Source organism: Rhinolophus sinicus, linkage group LG06 (assembly GCF_036562045.2).
Source record: "Rhinolophus sinicus isolate RSC01 linkage group LG06, ASM3656204v1, whole genome shotgun sequence".
Classification (NCBI taxonomy): domain Eukaryota; kingdom Metazoa; phylum Chordata; class Mammalia; order Chiroptera; family Rhinolophidae; genus Rhinolophus; species Rhinolophus sinicus.
The window spans coordinates 164,804,646-164,827,024 of NC_133756.1; the positions used below are offsets into that span (position 1 = coordinate 164,804,646).

General features: G+C 55.9%; 1 protein-coding gene and 2 long non-coding RNA genes across 5 annotated transcripts in view; 2 read left to right on the top strand and 1 right to left on the bottom strand.

The window, feature by feature from the left end:
- Positions 1–22,379, bottom strand: part of KCNQ1 (potassium voltage-gated channel subfamily Q member 1) — a 307,207-nt gene that overhangs the window by 159,458 nt on the left and 125,370 nt on the right. For all 3 annotated transcript variants that reach the window (XM_019713689.2, XM_019713688.2, XM_074336909.1), the window contains exon 11: positions 12,510–12,630. In XM_019713689.2, coding sequence (XP_019569248.2) covers positions 12,510–12,630 — 121 coding nt within the window. The remainder of the gene's footprint in view (positions 1–12,509; positions 12,631–22,379) is intronic.
- The window catches only part of LOC109435666 (uncharacterized), a 58,225-nt gene that overhangs the window by 23,409 nt on the left and 12,437 nt on the right, over positions 1–22,379 (top strand). The gene's annotated exons all lie outside the window — the stretch shown is intronic.
- LOC141572305 (uncharacterized) lies at positions 12,625–21,316 on the top strand. The gene is made up of 2 exons (XR_012497680.1): positions 12,625–18,374; positions 19,479–21,316. It is a non-coding gene; the product is annotated as an uncharacterized LOC141572305 (long non-coding RNA).

Genomic DNA, 22,379 nt, shown 5'->3' on the forward strand with positions numbered 1-22,379 from the left:
TCTTAGATTTTGATCAGTGCAACAGTGACAGCACTTAGTGTCTTTTTTAGTTGATTTGCGTAATGCCTGTATTTAAATATTTTCTAACACAAACTCACATTTTAAACTCCTTTGTTTACACTGTAACTCAGACCCCATATTCACACCCATGCTTTCTATTGTGAAAACTGCAGAAGAGCGAGTTATCTTGACTTTTGAAATGACTGCTGGTTGGGCCCTGGGTATTCTGGGGAAGTGACAGTGCTGGGCGGGGGCCCTGATCTCTTCCCACTGGGCCCACCCCCATCAGGGGAAGGGATGGAGGGGAAGATGAGGCTGGTGGCTCACTCGGGACATGCCCATAGCCAACCTCCCCAAAGGCTCTGCCCTGGGCATCCCTGACCCCCACCTGGGCATGGGGAGGCCTGGACATGCTGCTGGCAGAGAAACTGGGCAGGAAGAAGCCAGCCGAGCACCCGCCACTGTAAGAGGAAACGAAGAGAAACAGCTCCAGTCAGCCCCAGAAGCGAGGCCTGGAAAAACTCTGCAGCTGGAGCTAACACAAAGGACTTTTCAGACCCTGCGGCCAAGGTGCCCAGCGAGCGTTTTTTTTACAGCTATTAGGGTGACAAGGCTTTCCAAAGGCCAGCAGTTGGCCAGGGTTTCCAGGAAGCTGGTCTGGCCCCAGGCTGGGATTGGAGCAACTTTAACGAGTTAACTTCAGAAGGAAGAATCATCAGGAAAGGTTTAAGGTTCAACAAACTTTTTGAATTATTTTGCAAAAAATTCTGGCTTTCAAATTCAAAGGCATGTTTTGCCGTGACTGTTCTAAACTGGAGCCTCTTTCAACGACAACCAGCCTGCACGTTTCCGAACCATTCACTCCAGGTATTTGTCTGAACTCCTTGGGACAGGCTTTCCAAGTGCCATCGCGTCCGTCCGAGAGCCGGAAACACAGGGGTCCCCAGCCTGTCTCAGCAAACACCCCCCACCCATGTGCCTGTCCCCCTGCTGGTGCCCGTGGCTGTGTGCGTGTGCATGCGCGCATGTACACACACACACACACACACACACACACACACACGGGCGTGCGCACACCTTCCCCAGGCAGGAAGCCGCTCTTTGCCAAGAGCGAATGGAATTCAGGTTTGCAGAGGGTGTCCTTGGCCTGCAGCTCCACGGCCGCACGCCGAAGAAAGATCCTAGTGTGTGTGCTGGGGGCTGAGAGAGAGGGGCCTCCATCTCTGCTCACGTCTATCTGGGCCCCAAGAAAAACCCACAAGTGGTTGCGCTCTCCTCAGCCACACCCGCCTCAGTCACATTCCTTCCCTTCCTGAGCCCACACTGGGTGGCCCCAGCTAAGCAGCTTCCACACCTCCCTCCCCATCAGCGGGGAGACCTAGGCCAGGCCCTCATGGGGCCGCCAGCAAGTACAAATCAGGGGCCGCCCCCGGGCCCAAGCAGCCGGAAACCACTGCGGGGCCTCCGGGCAGGGCCTCCCACCAGCCTCCCCTCACCCATGTGGGGAAGGCCATGTTCACTCTCCACTCCCGGCGCAGCAGGCCCAGGGGCTCAGCTCCTTGCAGGAAGTCCCTGCTCACATCCAACCTTTCCTCTCCTTGCTGCTGCAGGGGCCGGAACTGCTCTTCCCCACCTGAGGGTCTCCACATACCATCAGGAAGGACTGCTCCCCCCTTCCCCAGCCAGTTGGGGCCTTCCAGGCACTGAGACTGGCACCCTCAGGAGTTAAACATTTACAGGCAGAGGCCAAAGGAGCCCCGTCAGTGAGACAAGTTGGTGGTCAGCCTCGCTTAGGGGCCAGGCTGGTCACGCTTAGCTTTTCTTTGCCCGACTCACCGGGACCCGGCCCCTGTGTGGCCAGGTGGCCACAGGCAGAGGGAGTGATCCTTCTGCAGGTCATCAGAGTTGACCAGGCTCGCGAAGACCAGCAGCCCTTATGGCACTCTAGGTGCTCAGCGCTCAGGGAGGCCTGGCACCAAGGTGGGACGCGTCTGCCAGGGCCTGGTGCCCAGGCAGTGTTGCTTCTAAATAGGCCACGCTGCACTCCACTCGGACAGTCTACTTTGTCTCCTCATGGGACCGTTTTCAAAAGCAGTGGCCTCCTGGGAGCCTGCATTTCTGCCCGGGGAGAAGGTGTGACTTTGGCCTGGGCCTTGAGTCTCCCGTTGGGCTTCTGGCTCTGCTCAGGGCTACTCTGCTCCTCCTGCTTGGGTTGGGAATGGTGGCACCCAGCTCTGCTCTTGCCTCCAGGGGCCTTCCGCCTGAGTACTGTGAGGACCCGCTGTGGCCCGAGAGGCCAACTTCACTGTCCCTTCTATCCAGCTCGGACCCCGCGGACCCGCATTTTGGTTATATGACACCTCAACTCCACCAGCCTCCCCTACAAGCATGGCCTGCAAAGGACTCACCTGGTGGACCCTAGGACCTTAGGGAGGTCCTGTGTGTGGGAGAAGCAGCAAGATGAGGAGCAGGCCGTGGCCAGGCCCAAGGTGTCGAGTATGTGCCCTGTGCTGCTGTCCTAGGGGAGCCACTAGGAATGTGACTGAGGCGGGTGTGGCTGAGGAGCCGGCCACCAGGAAGGGGTCTCTGGGCCCAGGCCTGATGAAGGCACTGGCTGGACCTGCTGCAGGTGGGGAGCATGGGCCCCACCCTCTGGGACAACCAGGGAGCACAGGACGCAGAGTTGGGAGCCCGGAGCCTGCCAGCAGCGAGCATGCTCTTCGGGCGAGGTCCTCTCCTCTCTGGCCTCGCAGCTTCTGAGCCCTAGTCCGTCCATCTCCTTGACACCCATGGGGGTATTTCCCCACCCCAAGCCCGGGCCACATGGTCTGATGATGTCCCAGAGCAGGAGATAGGCCGGTGGCGGCGGGGCCCACGAGCAGGTTCATAGGAACTTACACGGCGTGGGGCTCACTGGGAGATACCTCAAGTGAAGCCCTTTGAGTCCCTGGGACTCAGTCAAGCTGGGAGCCAGTTTTCCTGAGCACTGTTGCACCCCGGACCGCCTCCATCTCGTGACCCTGGCCGCTGCTCCTGCCGCTGGCCTCGCCCATGGCCAGGCCCCCATGAGCTCCCACCTGGAGCCCACACACCCAGCTGGGGTGGGGTGGAGGATGGGGTCATGTGCCGGTTCAAAAGGAAAAGCAGAAAAAAAGCATTCAAGTCTTTCAAACCGGAAGATGAACAAATCTGGACGTGAACCTAAAGAAAACACTGCCAAAGCAGCCACCTCCAGGAGGCACAGGAGTGAGGGCTAGGTGGGAGGGAAAAGAAAGCTCCCCTTGGGGCGGAGGACAGCTGCCCATCCGGCCAAGGAGTGGGTGACACGACCCCAGTGCAGCGCAGGCTGTGCCAGGAGGACAAGCGTGACGCACTCGAGGATGTGAAGCCGAAGGTCCCCAGGTGACCTCACCCCACACCTGATGCCCTGGATACAGAGCTCAGCTGCTTGAGGAATTAAGAGGCGTAGCGGTTAGCTTGCTGCTGCGGCCCACCTCTTCTCCGGAGGCCTAACTCTTGGGGGATGCAGACTCAGGCCCATAAGCACAGCGGGGCTGTTGGGGAGGGACCCTGGGAGTGAGAGAGAGAGAGAGAGAGAGAGAGAGAGACTCCATCTCCGTGCTCTCAGCAGCCTTACCTACCACCCCACCTCCCAAATACCCTCTGCTGCCTTGCAGAATCAGCCTGCTCCGTGCCTCAGTTTCCCTAGAAGGCACCATAGGACACTGCTGTGGCAAGGAGTATGCTTTGGGTGCAGTGTAGTCTCGTATGATGATTCAGTGTCATTATTTTTGAGCATCCCTTGGACCACCCCTAAAAAAGATCCCTCCCCCCGAGCTCTGTGCACCCCCCTGCTTAGTGGCCCTTGTGCTCACTGACGCAGGAGGCCCTCTGCAGACGCGGGTTCCTGGGAGAGGCGTGCCAGGCACCGCTGCCCCTCTCCAGGGTACTCCCGGTACCGTCGGGGGGTTGCTGCCGCATGTAGAGATTAGTTGTTGAGATGCTCAAAGCAACAGTGGGGTCATGGCTGTGGCTGTGGGGACGTGACACCAGGGACGTGACTGAGGCCGCGCCGGGACTCCCTCCGCCCCCACCTTTTCCTTCTCTTCCTCCTCCTTCCAGCAGGATCCCCTTCCAAGATGGCACCCCGGGCCTCTCGTGGGGCCAACCAGACCTGACAGACTTACAGTCAGACCTCTGCCCACTGGCCACTCACTGCCGAGGACATGCACCTAAGGTGTGGCCCCTGCCCAGGACACTGGCATTGTCCCAAGGGGCTTGCAAACCTAAGGAACAAACACCTACTGGGGGGCCTTAGGGTACCACAAGAAGTCACAAAACTGTGCCTGCCACTCTGCCTCCTGGGAAGGCAGGTCAGCCTTGCCCAAGCCATCCAGCAGCCCCCCAAGTGGCCTACAGCCCTGTGAGTCCCCTCACCCTCCTTGCATGGCAATGCCAGGTCCGTGCTGTGATCACACAGAATTGTCACTAGAGAAGGTAGCCACAGAGAACCACTTGACTAGCACACAGACGGTCTCTCCATGGACTGTTCTCTGCTGCCTGGTGGGCCACAGAGACACTTTGTGAGGTGCAGACCCAAGCCAGAGGCCAGGCCCCTTTGCCTCTGTTGTCTCCTTATGTCCCCACCCCTGCCTGCCAGCCCCACCTTCACCTCAGAGACCCAGGCTTCCCTGGAGACAGCGTGTCTGGGAATGAGCCCTGCCTCTGCCACCACCTCACGGGGACCTGGCCAGTCCAACCAGCCCACCAGGCACTCTCAAGGATGTGAGCTGTGTGTCTCGGCCAACAGCAGCGTCCCCTCCCAAGCCTGGCACAAGACACGCATACAGTAGGGGCTCAGTCAATGCCACTGGAAGTTCAGCCTCTTTGAAGCACCTGAAAGCCACCAGGTCTGTGAACACAGCTGCCACAATTCAGGCTATCTCCCTGCCGGGTACCTGCGAGTCACCCAGGGACAGAGCTGGCCTGGTGGCTCCATTCCCTGGCACATGAGGACTGGGAGAAGGCAGGACAAACTCCTCACTCTGCGTGAAGGCTGGAGCCGTCCTCAGCATGTGGGCCGACCGTGATGAGAAGCATGTCGGGACTCCATGACCACCTTGGGGTGTGGTCTCTGACTCCCCCGCCCCCAGGAACACAACAGTGGGCACCAGGATTCCCCCGCACCTGTCGGGAGCCCCTTCCGGTGACAAGCGGCCTGGGTTGAGGACTGCGGGTCCCCTGCCTCCATCCCATCCCAGTGTCTCACGGGCCTCTGGGCGCCTCCTGTGAAGGACAGTGCTTGGTGGCTACACGCTGTGACCCCGTCCGTGTCCCATGGAATCTTGTGTCCAAGGAGTTTCAGAAGCTTTCACAGGGCCCCCCCTGACAAGGTGATGTTTCATGCCAATCGGGTCTATGAGACACATCCCCAATGTCTTCAGGAGGCTCAGAGAGCTGAGGCAGGTGACTGCATGGCATCCCAGGGCGGGACGAAATGGACCAAACTGGCCAGGCTTCCCTGGCAGACAGTTTCTCCAGGCCTGGGAAAACATGACAAACACCAGCCAACAAGGAGTAAATCTCAGGCGAGGTGCGCACGAACGCTGCACTGAAAACTACAGACACAGGAAGAGAAATGAAAGACCTAAGCAGATAAAGTGGGGACCATGGAGGCCGCCGTTCCGTGGACGGGATGCCATGATGGTGTCCAGTCTGCCCACACTCACCTACAGAGCTGCCACGCCTGTGAGGTTTTCTGCAGAAACACGCATGTGGATGGAGAGACTGGCCATGCAAAGACAGCCAGGCCGATTGCGGAGCAGAACTAGTCGGCACCTGTGTGACCAGCTGTCGAGACCTATTATCAAAGTCTGGTGATAACGAAGCAGGGCCCCGCAAGACAAAACAGGACTCCACTGGAATCCGACCAGCTGACCCGAGCAGGGCTCACACACAGCCGCAGGCGGCCAGTGAGCTGGTCCGGACGGTGCTGACGGGTCGGGCGGTACAACGCAGCGACAACGGTCCTTTAAGGGAAGGGTGCTGAGTTGAGCTGCATGTCCCAGTGGGAAGGGTGGACCTTGACCTCGGACTCACACTGGATGCAAGAATCGGTTCCAGATGGACTGCGGATCTCCATATGAAAGGTGAGCTAATAGAGCCGCAGAAGAAATCAGAGTGTCTTTATGACCTTGGAGTAGTCAGAGTTTCTTAAACAGGACACAAACAGCACTATCCCGAGAGGAAATGTTTGATTAACTCGATCGCATGAAAATTAAGACCTTCTGTTCATCAAGACACACTCGAGAGGAAAGGGCGATCTGCATGAGGAGACGTATTCATTTGCAACATATATGCACGTATTCTGACAAGTGACTCATATCCAGGATATATAAAGATAGAGAAAGCTACATATTGATAGGAAAAGACGACCCAGAACAAAACGGGCAGGAGACGTGGACATCCATGTGTATTTCACTGTTACAAAGGACCATATCCAACTAAAGAACAACAACGTGGAAAGGGATCAACTGTATTAGCCGTCAGGTTGCTGCAAATTAAAATCACAATCTGATACCACTGAACCTCCAGCAGCACGGCTGAGAAGGAAGCGATGGGAAAGGACAGGTGTCAGGGTATGGAGCAGTCCGAGTGACCAGTGCTGCTGGCGGGAGTGAAAATGGGCATGCCAGCCTTGGGACAGGGTCAGGCTGTGTTTACCAAATGCGAGGGTGGCCGTGCGGGCACCTGGCAGCTCCACACCTAAGCATCTGCTCACCAAAAATGCAGCCCATACAGTCACCAGAAGCCCATACAGAATATTCTTAGCACTCATGGTAACCCCACGCTGGGAACACTGCACGTGGCATGGACAGTGGTGCAGACCAGCAGTGGAGGCCGTTCACACAGCTGGCAAGGAGAGAGACGCTGGTGCCTCCCGCTGCTCGGAGCCAGACCTGGTCATCCGTGGGCGTCAGTGATAGGAAGTGGGGGCACGGGGCTTCCTGGGAGGCTGTTGCCTCACCTGGGTGCTGGCTACATAGGTCCCAGGGGTGGAAATGCATCAAGCTGTACACTTGACACCTGTGTACTCATCCATGTGTATTTCACTGTCTGACTAACAAGGGGACGACATAACACCCTCTGCTCAAGGTCAGTCCTTTCTAACCCTCACCTGTGAGGTGGACGGCCGGGCCTGGAGAGTGGCTGGGTCTGGCCCCCGACCCATCCCCAGCCCTGATGGGGGTAGGGGGGCGTGTGCCTCAGTCTTCCCTTCTAGGTTTAGGCCAAGCATATGTGGGGGCTCTGGGACCTCCTCCCCGCAACCGCCAGAGATATCTCCACAGCAACACAGTGCAATTTGTGAAGTCACTTTGTACTTCAGCCACCTCAAGGGGATGATGCACTCCTCTCCCACACCCTCGGGCTCTGTGTCCCGCGGACCTCCCTGTGCAGTGGAGAGGGTTGAGTGCAGCCCAGGGCGCCAGGCCGGGTCGCTGCGATGGCCGATGGCCACTGCGGTGAGGGACCTCCTGCTTCCCTCTGGGGCTTCTGCCGAGACAGCGGCCCCAGGCAGCTGGCTGCACCCCCTCGCTTCTGAGTGGAGGTTATGGGGCCCCTGGGCTGCCTGCAGCGGGGCCGTGCCGGCTTGGAGCCTGAGGGCATCCCGTCCCCAGGCCCTGCTCTTTCCCACCAAGCCACTCCGCCTCGCTTTTCATTTAATTAGGAGAACATTTAATCCCCCCGTGCATTTCAGAGACCGGTTTGAGCCTGGCTGGGGCTGTGAGGCTCTGATGGGGAGCCTGTGACTCATGCAGCTTCGCAAAGCCCTCCTGAGGGGCTGCCTTGGCACCCTGTGCAGACAGAGGTGGTCTGGAGCTTTGGAGAAGACAGGACACCGGTCTGGAAAGACAAACGGGTCTCATCTGTTCCTGGCACCCCCCTCCACAGCCCCCTGGACACTGGCCCCAGAACCGCCTCTCCATTCTTTCCCACCAAGGTTTGCAGGGCAGGAAACAAAGCAAGGAGCTTGCAGAGGTGCAGTACCACGTCCCCCCCGCCCCAGTCTGTGGGAGTGGGCCACGGTGGACCTGAGTGTCTCTGAAATGTCCCAGGCAAGCTGGTCCCATCAAAAGCCCTAGCCCTGGTCAGCAGGGCCGAGCCTGGTGACGTTCGCTCTCATTTCCAGAAGGCACGGATGGGGCTGGCCCTGGCCTCGCTGACAGACGCAGAATTCAGGAGACATTAGTAGTGATGTGGATGAAAGCCAGGCCACAGCGGCCTCGCTGGAAAAGAGAAACTTGAACGTTTTGGCGTGAGATTCTGCAGGGTCCAGGAGAAAGTTGAAGACATGGAAATTCTAATTAACACACACAGGGCTGGTTTTGCTCAAGGATCTGTAGGCTGTCATGTTGCAGGAGGCCCGTAAACACATGCTCGCCGGAGACGTGCTCACAGTCACCTGTGGGGCCCCGTAGGCCCAGCCTCGCCCTGCCGTCCCTCAGCCTTCCTCCCCTCCCAGCGCCCATCACGGTGTGCAGGGTGCCCCGGCTCTCCCCCATCCAAGACGCCACGACTGTGGTGATGGAGGGGGCCGGGGACCAAGTCTTCCCGAGGGACCTCCAGGGAAACCGCAGGCTGCTGTGCTCAAGGCAGGCCTGGCCTCCCGCACTCTGTCCTGGGTATGCACCATGGAGCAGACACGGATTCCAGGCCAGCTGGGCGTAAGGACTTCCTGCAATGGCTGCCGTCTCCCAAGGCTGCTGGGAGAAGGGCACCCAAGCCACACCCACACGCTATGTCCGACCTCAGAGCCACAGAGCCTCAGGCCCAGGCCAGGTCTGACCCAGCTGCCCCTGGCTGTGCGTGCCAGCACTGAGGCGCCTGAAATCCTGCCTGCGTCTCCTCCCTGGAAGGAGCTGGCCCAGCCGGGCTGGGGGCTGCTGTCTGCTTTGGGCGGGGGCAGCAGTTCTGGGGCCCCTTCTGGCCTGAGCTTCAGGGGTGCTGGGCAAGGAGAGGCTGAGAGGGGCCGCACACGCCCTGCTCCCAGGAGCCTACGGGTGGGCTGGGAAACAGACTCCCCAGAAAGGTCCCAGGCCCTACGCTGACAGCCCAGGGGGCTGGTGTAGACAGCCTGGAGGGCTGGAGGAGGATGTGGCCACGTAGCCCACAGACTCCTGGGCCTCTGTGAGGCCAGGATGGTTGAGCAGACGTCAGAAGGATGAGTAGGAACCTGACGGCTGCACATGAGTGGCAAGGCTGTTCTAGACGGGACACCATGTACAAAGCAGAGGGACACACACAGAGGTGGCCGTCCCCTCCCGCAGTCCTGCCTGTGACCCTTGGTGGGCAGAAGACAGTGGAGGGGGGCTTGGGTAATTTGCCCGCTGCCTTTGGGGTGCAGGGCTCCCCTCCTCATGGAGCCGGGACTGGGCGTTCCCTCAGTCTCCCCACTGTGCCCCAGATGCCCCGTCTCTACCTTACGCTGCCCCTCGGCAGCCCCGCAGCAAGGCTTTGAATGGAGGGGCGTAGGTGCGGGAGCTGGGGGCACTTGGGCTCCCTTCTGGCCCTGTTAGATGCGGAAGCCTATCTGCTTGAAAGGTGTGTGTATGCCCCCGGGCTGCACAGGGGCGCTGGGGGCGTGCGGACGGGACTGCGATGGCGAAAGCAACTCGTCCCCAGCCCACTGACCCAGCTCCTGCTATCCTGCGGCTCCCTAGTTGGCACCAGGCTTGTTCACTGAGCCCCGGGCCCCCACCACTCGCTGCACCGATGGCCAACAGGCCCCGGGAAGAGGAGCTTCTCCCAGCCCCAGGGACCTTCCCGTAATCAAGGCTGCAGTGACCTCACCTCCCTGGGGCCCTTCGGGCGGGGAGAGCTTGAGATGGAAACAAAATGTGTCTTTATTTATGCTTTTAATTTGGATTCTGGAACTGGCCCAACGTGGTAATACATTTAACATCAGTGAAATGCTGAAGAAAAATGGATCTGTTTTTCAGTAACTGCTTCCCACCCACTCTGCCCCCTGTGAGACCCCTGCGCACATCCCCAGTGCTCACACACACATCAGGGGCCTGCGCCTCTTCTCCCCGTGCGGGGTGCGTACGGGACTAGCTATGTGCCCTCCCGGGCGCTGGAGCCACGTGCAAGGGTATCTGTCCAGGCGGGCTGTGCGGGAGGCGAGCGAGTGCGGCCCGTGCTCCCTGCCCGGAGGCCGTCGCAGCCCTGAGTGAACAGGGCGCCCACTCCCATCACTGCTCCCTCTGGCCGTGGTGGCGCAGGGCCTCTGCCTGGCCTGCAGCCCTGGGGGCGCCTCGGTTCTGAGGCTCCAATACCTCTTTTGCTACGCTTGCACCGCCACCCCCACCAGTGCGTCGTCGAGGTCAGTACCCCAACTGCTAAGGATGAGGGGGCCCTCAACAGTGGTAGCCGTCTCCGCAGAGCTGTCCCCAAGCACCGCTCCCAGCCTCCGCCCCACCTCCTCAGCCAGCTCACGTCCAGCCACTGCACGGGGAAGCCCCTCGCAGGTTCTAGGGCGGCGACCCTGCTGGGTGACGACGGGGGTCTTGGCCCTGCCTGTGCCTACTCAGCACTGGAAGTGACACGAGACACCCCCTCCTACCACCAAACGGCCCCACTGTAGGACTGCCAGCCTGAGAAGTCCCACAGTAGGCTCTCATGGTGATGCACCATGCCCACCACAAGCAGAGGGTCCAGTGGCCTCTGTCTCGGAGGAGGGAGGACAGGGAGCTGCCCCCCGCCCCTGACATCGCAGCCGTCCAGGCTTGGGCTGCCTCCTGGGGCTCCCTGGGCCGGGGCAGCCTCTGCCCCAGGAGGCTTGGTGTGTGCTCATGCCAGAACAGACCTGCGCTGATGCCTCAGAGGGGGCGACTGTGGGCCACCTCGGTCCCCAGCCTGTCAGCACCCTCACACTGGGCCTCCCCACAGGGGCCTTGCAGCCCAGGGAGCTGGCGAGGCCTGACTGCCCAGCTGAATGGATGCTGGGTGACAGCCCTGTCCTACAGTGCAACTCCTGTGTGTGTGGCCCGGGGGCCGGGTTGCGGCAGAGGGCAAGAAGCAAAAGGACAAGAAGAGGCGGGTTGAGCGGCACAGTGAGGCCTGGGTGGCGTCTGCCTGCATGAGGGCCGTGGTTCCCAGCAGGCTCTTGGCTGCCGGAACTCTGAGCCACCTGTGTCGCACGCTCTAGGCACAAACTCACTTCTGCCACTTAGGGGTCTCCTGTGCCCCAGGCTCTGCACAGGCCTCTGAAGCTGGTGTTTGCTTTCGGGCACCGGCCAGTGCCTGCCCAGCCCGCCTGGCTCACACTGCTGCCCACATTTCTGCTCTCACCCATTTATCAAGCTGGTCCATTTTTCAGGTCATCTCCAGGATGGGCCCAGAGGTTAGAGCCCCATTTCCAGGGGTGGCCCGGAAACCTCCCCCCACCAGTGCTGGGTCCACGAGGATGAGCCACTGTGCTTCCTGGTGACCTGGCCAGTACCCACTGAGCCTGTGAACACTTGCTCTGCTCCCTGCCAGCCTCCCTGTGAGCCTGGTGGGCCTGAAAAGATGGCCGGCAGGTCCTGTGTAATCATAGCACCACCGTGAGACAGCCGTATCCTCCTCCCATTCTGGCTGCTGCCTCTGCCAGTCCTCTGGTTACATGGGCAGCCAGGAAGCCCTGCACGTCGCGTCCTAGCCTCCTCCTCAGTCACCTGCGCAGCAAAGGCAGCAGGCCTCAGGCCTCCCTCCCTGTCGGGCACGCGTCAGGACAAACTCGCACCCCTGGAGAGCAGAGAACCAGCACACTGCGAACTGTCTGCAGACAGGAGGTAGTGCCAGCAAGTGCCTGGGAAGGGCTGAGCATACCGCTCACACATTCGACACACAAGGCTTCTCCAGGGGCGTCCCCAGTGGGTGGTGGCCACAGTGGGCTGGAGTGCCCCGCTGACCCCACCACAGGCTGTCACTGCTGTGTGCCACACGTCGCAGGGGAACCATACCACGCGGGGCCTGGGGATCGGCCTGGTGGTGCCGTGACGGCGGGGAGAACAGGCATGTGTCCCAGGCCAGCTGTGCCTGCGGGTAGGAAAGGCATGGAAAATCAGCCATTTCCTCCACCTGAAGGAGCCCGAGGACAGCCCCGGCAACTGGCAGGCGGCACTCGGCATCTGCCCCGTGGCTTTGGCCAGGGTTCCATGGGGAAATGTGCAAAAACAAAGTCGTCTGTTTTCGGGGGAGTGGAGGAGGGGGCTAAAGGAGAGAAAAACAATCTTCTCAGACGCTCAAAGCACGAAAACAAGTGGAAAATGATCAGTCTGGTTTTCCATACGTGAAAACAAGAGGATCGTATTCTCAGACTCGGCAGGAAATGCCCCCACGCTCCTCCTGCCTGGTGCCTGGGCACTGGGGCCCGCCCCCAGCAGCCTGTGGCCCCAGGTGGCTGAGGGCAGACGGTGAATGGTGGCCTGGGAGAGGACCGAGCCTGAGGGCGAGCGGGCACTCACTGTGACACGTGGGTGATGGGGGCCAGCAGCGTCTCCCCTTCCAGGTCCAGGTCCTCAGCAAAGCTGTTGGTTCTCATGAAATGGGCCGTGCTCACTTCCAGCAGTGTGGGACTCTTCTTCACTGCGGGGGAAAGTGTGGGGGGTGCGTTAGGCCTTGGCAGGCCTGATGGCAAAGGGCGCCCAGGGCTGCAGCCTGTCACCGGCCATGGGACAGACCTTCACTCCTGAGCCCTCCCACAGACAAGATCACCACTGGGTCGGGAGTGGAGACCATGGATCTAGAGGGTTAAGTTGGTCCCTATGTGCCTGAGGCCTCAGGGGCCCAGGAGTAGGGCCAGGGACACCTCAGAGTGAGGACTGGGCCCCAACTGACTCAGGTGTCTGGGCCTCTCCCCAGGTCACACCTCACATTCAGGTCAAGAATAAAACATTGATAGGCACAAGTCTGGGAGGAGACACCGACCCCCACCACTGGGTTGTCTCTGTCATGCAAATGGAGGGCTTCTGACGCATCACTGAATACCCAGGGTGGTCTGACTCCTGCCCACACGGAGTCGAAAGCCCAGAAGGGAGCAGCAGCCTCTGAGCTCTTGGCCACCATGTCACATCACCACCCACACCCCGAGGCTGGACCAGGAAGACCCCAACAAGCTGCAGTCACATTCAAATTCCTGGGCCCACCCTCAGTGACCTCGGCGACACAGGCACTCAGGGCCGATGAGAATACGTATCAGTCCTGATTTTCAACCTGGACGTATTTTGTTCTTCACCTGAAGTTATTGTAAAAGAATTAAATACTTGTAAAAAGTAAACAAAGGTTCGTGAAGGCCCTCCTCCCCCAAGGTCAGCAGTGTTGACCACCCACAGATTCCAGCTCATCCTTCTCTGCTCAGCATAGCAGCCGACGCCAGGTGACACTCGCTTTTGTACACAGGAGACAGCTGTGTTCCCGTCACTCTGTGCGCCTCATTTTTCTACAGGTGTGTAGACACGGCCCTACATCATAACGGTCTGCGCTTTCAATCTGCTAGTTACTTCAGCCATTCCATGGCTAATGGACGTTCAGGCTCTATTAGCTTTACACCACCTGCTTAAGACAGGGATGCACCACCCATCTTTATGAAAACCAGACGTACTGGGCCAGCGGACAGGGTGCTTCCCTGGTTATCTTAATGTATGTTGCTGGGTTGTTTTCCCAAGAAGTTGTAGCAGCTCAGACTCCAGCAGCACCGTATGAATGGCCAACTTCCTCAGCCATCTGCTGGCAGCCTCCGCAGTGCCCACCAAGTGTGGATGAAGACGGGTGCTGTTTTTCCTTTTACGCCGAATGCCTTTTGTGGGTCGGAGGCTGTTTGGATTTCTTCTTGCAGAATTGACTGTTCATATCCTTTGCTCAGTTTTGCTCATCAATATATAGGAATTTTTTATATATTAGAAATATTAACCCTTGGTGGTATAAGGCACAAACATCTTCCCCAGTCTACCTTTGGTGGTTTTTCTTTTTCTAAACTTTTATTTATTTAAGTGCGTTTTTCCAGGACCCATCAGCTCCAAGTCCAGTAGTTGTCTCAATCTATTTGTGGAGGGCACAGCTCAGAGTGGCCCATGTGGGGATCGAACCGCCAACCTTGTTGTTAAGAGCACAGTGCTCTAACCAACTGAGCTGACTGGCCACCCTGCCTTTGGTGTTCTAACCTTACCTGTGGTTGTTTTTAATCATAGAAAACGTTTGATGTTTTTAAAGTGCTATACCTATCTTTTGCTTTTGAAAAAGGAAGGTTTTCCCACCCCAAAGTAATTAGCTGTCTCCTAAATCTATTTGTAATATAAATGTATGGATGTGTGTGTGTATGTGTGTGTGTGTGTGTGTGTGTAAATTTTAATACATTTAGCATTTATACCTAACATTGCGGGAGATCAACAATCAGAAAACGAAAACGTAAAAGGTATTATATACAATCTTAGGAAAAAGGAAAACTAAAGGAAAACATAAACTATAAAATTTCTTGAAGGAAACAGGAGAAAATCTCTGGACTTTGGCTTTGGCAGTGAGTTTTGAACTACAACACCATAAGCTCAATCTGTAAGGGAAAACAAATTGGAAAATTGGACTTTATCAAAATTAAAAGCATATTCTCTGCGAAGGACACTGTTAAGGGAATGAAGAGACAAGCCACAGACTTGGAGAAAATGTTTGTATGTCACCTATCTGGTCAACAACTTGTATCCAGAATATAGAAAGAACTTCTGCAACTTGACGAGAAAATGAACAACGTATTTATAAAAATGGATTACAGATAAGCACGTGAGGAGGGGCTCAATTCAGCCAACCTCAGTAGTTACTAGGGAAATGAAAATTAAATCCACAACGAGTTGCCACCACACCCTTCTTAGAATGGCTAAAATTTCTCAGTGGTGTCAATTTTGGATATTTGGGGAGAGAAGTTAGAGCCTTACTCCTCACCTTACATTAAAAGAGAGAAACAAAAAACAAGAGAACACCCGCAGCCTGGTAATAATGCCAAGTGTTCACGAGGGTGAGGAGCAACTGGAACGCTCAGGTGCTGCTGTGGGGATGCAGACTGGGGCCGCCATGTTGGAAAGGGGCCGGGCGGTTCCTTGTGAAGTTAAATAGACACTTACCATGTGACCCAGTGGTCCCTCTCAGATATTTACCTAAGTGAGTTGAAAATGTATGTTCATGCAAACCAGTACAGAAGTGTGTATAGCACTTTTACTCACAATCACCAAAACCTGGAAACAACCAAGATGTCCTTCGGTAGGTGATGGACAAACAAACTGGCCCATCCAGACAGTGGGATACCACCCAGCAATCAAAAGAAATGAACTAATCGTTCACACGGCGACATGGGGGAATCTCAAATGCATTTTGCTAAGCAGTGAAGGAAGCCAGATGCAAAAGGCTACATATTATATGATTCCATTTATATGACATTCTGGAAAAGGCAAAACTACAGGGACATAAAACAGATCAATGGCTGCTAGTGTTTAGGGGAGGGGGAGGACTTGACTTCAAAAGGGTTGCACGAGGGAATTTTTAGGGCTACGGAACGTCTCTGTAATGCTGTGGGGGTGGGTACATGATTCGAGGCATTTGTCAAAACCCACAGAACTACACCTCCAAGAGTGAATTTTACTGTATGCAAACTAAAAGGAAATCAGCCAGCCGGCTGGAGGATCCTCGGAGCAAATGGTGACCAGTGCATTCTGTGTTATGAATGTACAACACAGCATCAAAAGAAAGGGGAAGACAAATGGCCGACAAAGGCTTGGGAAACAATCTTGACTGGATACGATACGGCTCAAGTACAAATGAAAACCTCACAAGCACAGAATTCTGATTGGTAAATTTGTTTTTCATAGGGGTGCTCCGTGTAGACTTGGGTCAAACAAGTAAATAAATGATAGATAATAGGAGCCAGGTTTCTCACTGTCAGAGAAAAAAGTAAAAAGTAAATGGAGTGTGGGGGTGTGTGAATGAACCCTGTGGTTAGAAATATCAGAATGAACTCGTTTAGCTTAGTAGAGACACAGAAGTAGATAAAGTTTCGTGCAAACTGAGGTTGTGTGTGAACACAGATCTCCGGGCTCTGCCTTCTGAGTGGCCCCAGGAGCAGTGACAACCCTGGAGCCATGAGCACAGACCCTGGTGTCTAAAGACCATTCAAGCTCCAGCTGTGGGAACCAGGGCTGCACGGTGACGCTAGGGCTAGAGCAGGGGCAATACAAGATGTCTAGTGCTAAAAAGGAAGGGAATGCTCAAAAATAAATACATGAAAAGAATGGGGCTGTGACAAATAGACCCAGGAACGAACACCAAAGAACTCCCAATCCACTGGCCAAAGCTAGAACAATCTGAGCCACAAAGTAAGAATAGTATTGGACTCTAGCTCAAAAAATAAACATCCCTGAGTTCATACGAGCTACATTAAGTAAATAATTGGAGGAGAGGGTCAAATCTTCCTGACAGAAGAATTCTAAATGATAAGTGTAGAAAGAATGAGGAAAATAGAAAAAGCACCGTTAGAACATTGCAGTGACATCTGCTGCAGGCAGGACCCACGGATGAGCACTGAAATTAGTAGGTGACATTTGGAGCAACATGTCACCAAAGCGTCTTCTCTCAGATATTCACGCATTGCTGTGGTGGTTTTGACGCATGTCCACCAATTCTTCCATACGCTCTCCTGCAGGAGGTTAGCCCATCACCCCCCGAGTATGAGCTGGACTCAGGGACTTGGGTCTCATGATTAGACTGTGGGGAAGAAAAAACAGTAACTTGACGGTGGACAGCACCTTAATCAAGTGAGTCAAGGTTAATATCACCATTGACAAGCTATGTTGACGTCATGTACCGGACGTGCTGCGCTGAGAAAAGCACCTCACTTCTGTGGTGTTCTTTCCACAAACCCACAATGCCAGGCTAACCCTGAGAAGATATCAGACGGACCTACATCGAGAAACACTGACACCTGACTAGTATTTCTCAAAAGGGTCAAGGTCAGGAAAAACAAGGCAGGCCCGAGAAGCTGTCACAGAGCAGAAGAGACTAAGGAGACCTGCTCACTGAATGTAATGACGGGTCTTGGAGCAGGAAAGGGCCATTAGTAGTTAAACTGGGAAAATCCAGATAAATGAACTACACTGCACCTTAACTGTGTTGTTGCAATATTAATTTCTTAGTTTTGGTCATTGTACCACGATTGAATAAGAGGCTGACATTAGGGGAAGCCGGTGAAAAGTATATGGGGACTCTGTACTATTTTTGCCTCTTCTGTAAATAAACAATTATTTCAAAGGAAAGAGTGAGAAAAAACAACAACTTGTGTACAATGACACAAAACAAATCTAGTATCTAATGAAAGATATCCAAAAACTCTAAGGAGACATGATAAAACCTTCACAAGAGACATTCAAGAAGACATAAATAAATGGAGAAATACACCTGTACTTGATTGACTAGAAAACTCAACAGTGACCAGATTCTCCCCAAATCTTAGTACAAATCCCAAGGGTTGTGTGCTAGAACCTTGGCAAGCCTGAAGTTGACCCGGAAGTGTAAAAGGACTCTAGTCAGCAACATGGCTGAATTATAGGGCAGCAGACTTGCACTCCTGGGCATCTGCTTAGGAAGCTATGGTCGTGGAGATGGCACGGTGCTAACACACACAGGAGGCCAGGGGGACAGGGCTGAGTGTCCAGAGAGAGCCCCCATGTGGATGCTGGCTATGTATCAGGTGGCCTGTGCATGGTGGACATGGCGTTGGGCGACAGCTGGCTGTCCACATGGGGAAACGCTAGAACGGAGCCTTCCCTCACACCACACACTGCAGGCAACTGAAGACTAATGAAGAAAAGCCAAATTTGAATGCCTTCCTGGCTGAATCTAGAATGTCTTCATGACCTCAGGGTCTGAAGGATTTTCTAAAACGTTTGGAGCAGTAACCATAAAGGACAGACTGATTAACTTGACTACATTAAAATGGAGATTGAGTCACCACCGACGCCCTGAAGCAGACAACCACACAAAGCTAGTATCCACAAAATGTAAAGAACTCATCCAGAGCAACAAGATAAGTCTACACTGCTCAGTGAAAGCTGGGCGGCAGACAGACACGCATATCACAGGAGGAACCCCAGTGGCGGGTAGACATGTGGGAAGGTGTTGTGCCTGACCAGCAATCAGAGATGTAAATAAACTCTCAGAGCTCACAGCCCGTGGGGGCGAGGGGCAGTCTTCCAGCAGGAAACCGCACAGACATGACTTAGTCACACCCGGGAGAAGGGCTCCGAGTGAGGGCTCGCTGCCCGTGACATCGTCAAGGGAGCGCAGGAAAGTGACCGGTAAGCCTTGAAGAACGTGTGCACATTCAGAGGCTCACAGGTCTGGGACCTGCTGGGCGCATTCCCCCTCCCCCCCAATTTGAGCGATTCGGGGCTGAGATTCAAGTACCCTGGGTTATATTATACAGTTGTCAAGTGACAGAGCTAAAATCTCATCCAGGATTCAAATGTTCTTTCAAAAAAAAAAGGTGGGGGGAGGGAAAAGAACACAAATACATATTTTTATGCCTGCATCACTTGTATACAGAAGGAAGGAACGGCAGAGGAGTGGCTGGAAAGTGGGGCTGCCTTCCAAACCCCTGACATGACAAGTGCCATCTCCAGAGCCCGCGGGCCAAGGGTGAGCCACCTGACCTGACAGAGACCCAGCCTGGTGCTTTAGGAAATTAAACTGTGAGCACAGCACGGCTCCCCAGTGTGGGTGGGGCCTGCACCTGCCAGAGAAGAATGTGTGCTGCTGGGTTTCATCCTGGGAACAGCACATGGGGCCACAGTAAGGGGCAGAGAGGGGTACCACAGGGTCGTTTTCTCAAGTCAACAGGAAAGGTGCCACCCTGCCGTGGGGCCTGCCTTCACCACCACCGTAGTCACCAGGGCCGCAGCCCCATTCCATTTCCCACCCGCGGTCACAGCCGGGTCAGACGCTTGCAAGGTGCCTGGAGTGGCCAGGTGGGGAGTCAGGTCCTTGGGAGACACAGTGGCGGGCTGCCCCCTTCAGGCAAGGGCTTGGGGGCAACTGCTGTGTCCTGAGAGACCCAGCTTGTCACCCCTTCCCCTGACAAGCCTAAGGTTGGTGGTTCACAGGATGTGAAAAGACAGCCGTGGTCTGGAAGCTGCAGAGCAGACCGGGCCTGTGGCAGACTCTACCGGGCAGCTCATTTCGACACCAGGCCCCGAGGAGGGCACCAGAGCCATGGCAGGGGGGCTGTCCAAAGTGCCGGAGCTCCGGAAGCAGAGAATACTGCATCCTGGCGACAGTGAGGTCACACTTTCATGAGACAGTTCCAGTTTTCGATGCTTTAATTTTCTGGCTGTCTTTCTTTTGTCAAGGCCAGAATCTGGGCCTAAATTTTCAGGGCAGAACAAAACAATTTTGTTTTCTAGGAAAATGGGAGGTCTGGGATGGCGAACGCAGCCTCTGGCGTGGCAACAACCACAGCTGGTGACGCCAGCTGCCAAGTCTCACCCACTCTCCAGAGAGCAGGGACCAAACAGCACAGCGTCTGCTTTTCCAGGCAGCGGCCTGTTCTCGGAGTCATTTTCATTTTCTTTAAAAAAAAAAAAAAAAAAGGCACGGAAAAAAGACTAGAAGGAAATAGACCAAAATGGTAACCGTGTTTTTATCTCTGGGTGAAGAGACTGTGGGTGATGTGCGTGTCCTTCTTTATTGTGTCCGTGTTTCATGTCTCGCGTGATTCTTTTCCGGGTCACAAAACAATATTTGTGGAAGTCCCCCTACCTGCCGCCCTGCACAGCTTGAGCTGGAGTTAGCAGAGGATGTCAGAGCCTTCATCGTCCTTCCACTTGGCCTGGAGCTGCCTACATGGTGGCACAGAGCCCTGTCCTGTCCCAGATGCCCCTAGCCTTCCCGTCCTCCAGCGCCCCATCCAACCCCTGCCCACTCTGGTCCATCCCTCTCCCTGCAAGGTCAGTTTATCCCCAGGACTGGGACACTCTTGGCTCCCAGACTTGACCTCATTTGTGCCACAGGAGCCCTGTCGGGTGGCCTTTGAGTCCATTTCTAGATGAGCAAAGATGTTCGGAAAGGCTGAAAATGGCTCCCTGGGCCACAATGAGCAGGCCAGGCGTCCAGGAGCCTGCTGACCTTGCTTCAAGGCCCCAGCCCTGCCCTGCTGCCCTCTGTCCTCACGAATCTCACCAGGGTTGGGGCTCTTTCTGGGAACTTCGCCCGGCCCTCCCCGTCATGACTGATGAAAATGCTGCCTCGGCTGCCAGGTACCCTCCACAGCTTTCCAGCGCTCCGAGATGGCCACCCCTGGGTGGGTGCAGGACTTCCGAGTGCCTGGCCTTTAGGTCCGCCGGTTCCTCGGCGCGGGGCCTCACCTCCCACCTACCCCTGTCCCTGCAGGCCAGCCCCCACCACCCCCACGGGGATAAGCAGAAGCTGGCCCCGTCTTTCTTGAGTCAAAGCCCCTGCCCCCTCCAGGAAGTCCACCCCCTCCTGGCAAATGCACTAAAGCCTGCAGGTCCTGCACCGTGAACGGGACCCCCTCCCCAGGGCATCCGGACAGCTGCAGCCAGGCCCTGCATGCCATCGCTGAGCCGTGGTCCCGGGCCTGTGCCCGCTCACAGACCCTGAGCCAGCATGGCCACGCCGCCACCTGTGTCTCCACTCAGAGGCTAGAAGTAAGGGACATGGACAGAAAGTGTAAAAGCCATTCCCACAACAGCTGCCAGGAATGGGGCGAGGAGTGGAGTGAGAATGTGTATTTGCAGCTGGCACCCAGTTCCGCTTAGGAAAATACCTTGCTTGAGTGAACACCTGTTGTTTTTGCCTGTCCAGCAGCCAGGCCTGGTTTCTGGGAACAACTTCTCGAATCTTCCTTCAGGGGCAGCTCCTTCCCCACTCCCAGGCTGCAGGCTCCAGGCACCCAGACTGTCCCCCAAGAGGCCTGGTGACCAAGGCCTTGGCCTTCAGAGGCTCAGAGGCAGGTCTGAGGACAGCTTGTATCCCGGCTGGGACTCGGGCAGAAATGTAGAGCTGACAGCCATCTTGCACCCACTGGAAAGTGGCTTCCAGAGGACACAGCCATCCGTCCCAGTAGCCAGTGGGAAGAGGGAGACGAGAGGGGAGCAGGAGAGGGAACAAGGCGGGTGTGGGGAGAGCAAGCAAGCGAGATCATCCCAGCCCCACGTCCAGCTGCGTCTGGAACAGCTGGGTCCAGATGTGTGAGCCAAAAAAATATCCCTTTTGTGCTTCAGCTAGTTTGAGTTGGGTCCCATCATTTGTTACCAAGAGAGTCCTCAGGAATGTGTGTGACAAACTTGGGGGTGAGGCATGAGTCCGAGGGGATGGGTCTGGGGAGTCGAGGTTACAAAGAGCTGAACTTACACCTCCCTGGCTGTGCTCGGAGGGGCTCAGGGCAGAGGGGACAAAGCTGTCGGGAAAGACACGTCTGCCATGGCCCAGGGAGCTCTCGGAAAGGGGTCCCTGAAGCTGATGGCTGGCTTTGTGCTGCGATGCTGCCCTGTCTCCCCACCTTTCCAAGAGGCCCTCTGCACGTCAAACTGGGGGACATGCCGGCCCTCACGTCCAGTTCAGGGCGTGCACAACAGATGTGACAGAGGTGACCTTGTAAGCCTGACCAACGCGAGGGAGCTCACTGGGCTGTCCACACCCCTGGAGATAAGGATGTCGAGGACCCTCACCCCCAGCGCGTCCTGTCCCAACGGGACTCACAGGCTTTCACACACGAGTCAGAGGGAACGGGAGTGGTTCTGTGGGCCCACGGGTGGGGTCCAAATAGCGGGGGCGCTGGGGGGACAAGTAATAACAGCCAGGACAGGGTCAGCTCTGAATGAGCACAGGAAATGGAAAGAGCAACAGCCACCCACATGCGTCGGCGACCCTCGGGGTCTCTGCTCCAGGAAGTCACTGCCCAGGTCTCCCAAGACCCAGTTGCAGGGGATGGTTCCCAGCAGCCAGAGCAGCCCCAGGAAACGTTAGTATACAACGGAATCTGGGTTAAGCGCTGTCTTCTCCAAGAGCTGAGCTCACAGGACATTCCCAAGAAACCTCTGGAGAGGTGGGGAGGAAAGTTTCTGGAGGTCTTTGGATGAAGGCAACAAAAAAGTGGCCTTGATTTTCAAGGCGAAATTACAGAGGAAGAAAAAAATGTTTTTAATCTAATTAAGAGCGATCTTTTCACCTTCATCTCAACACCGCGGAAACGTGCCAGTTCTGAACTTCACACAATAATCAAAGCAATTAGTGAGGGGAAAGCCTTGGACGCCGGTGCAGATGTTCTCAGAATGTTTAATGGG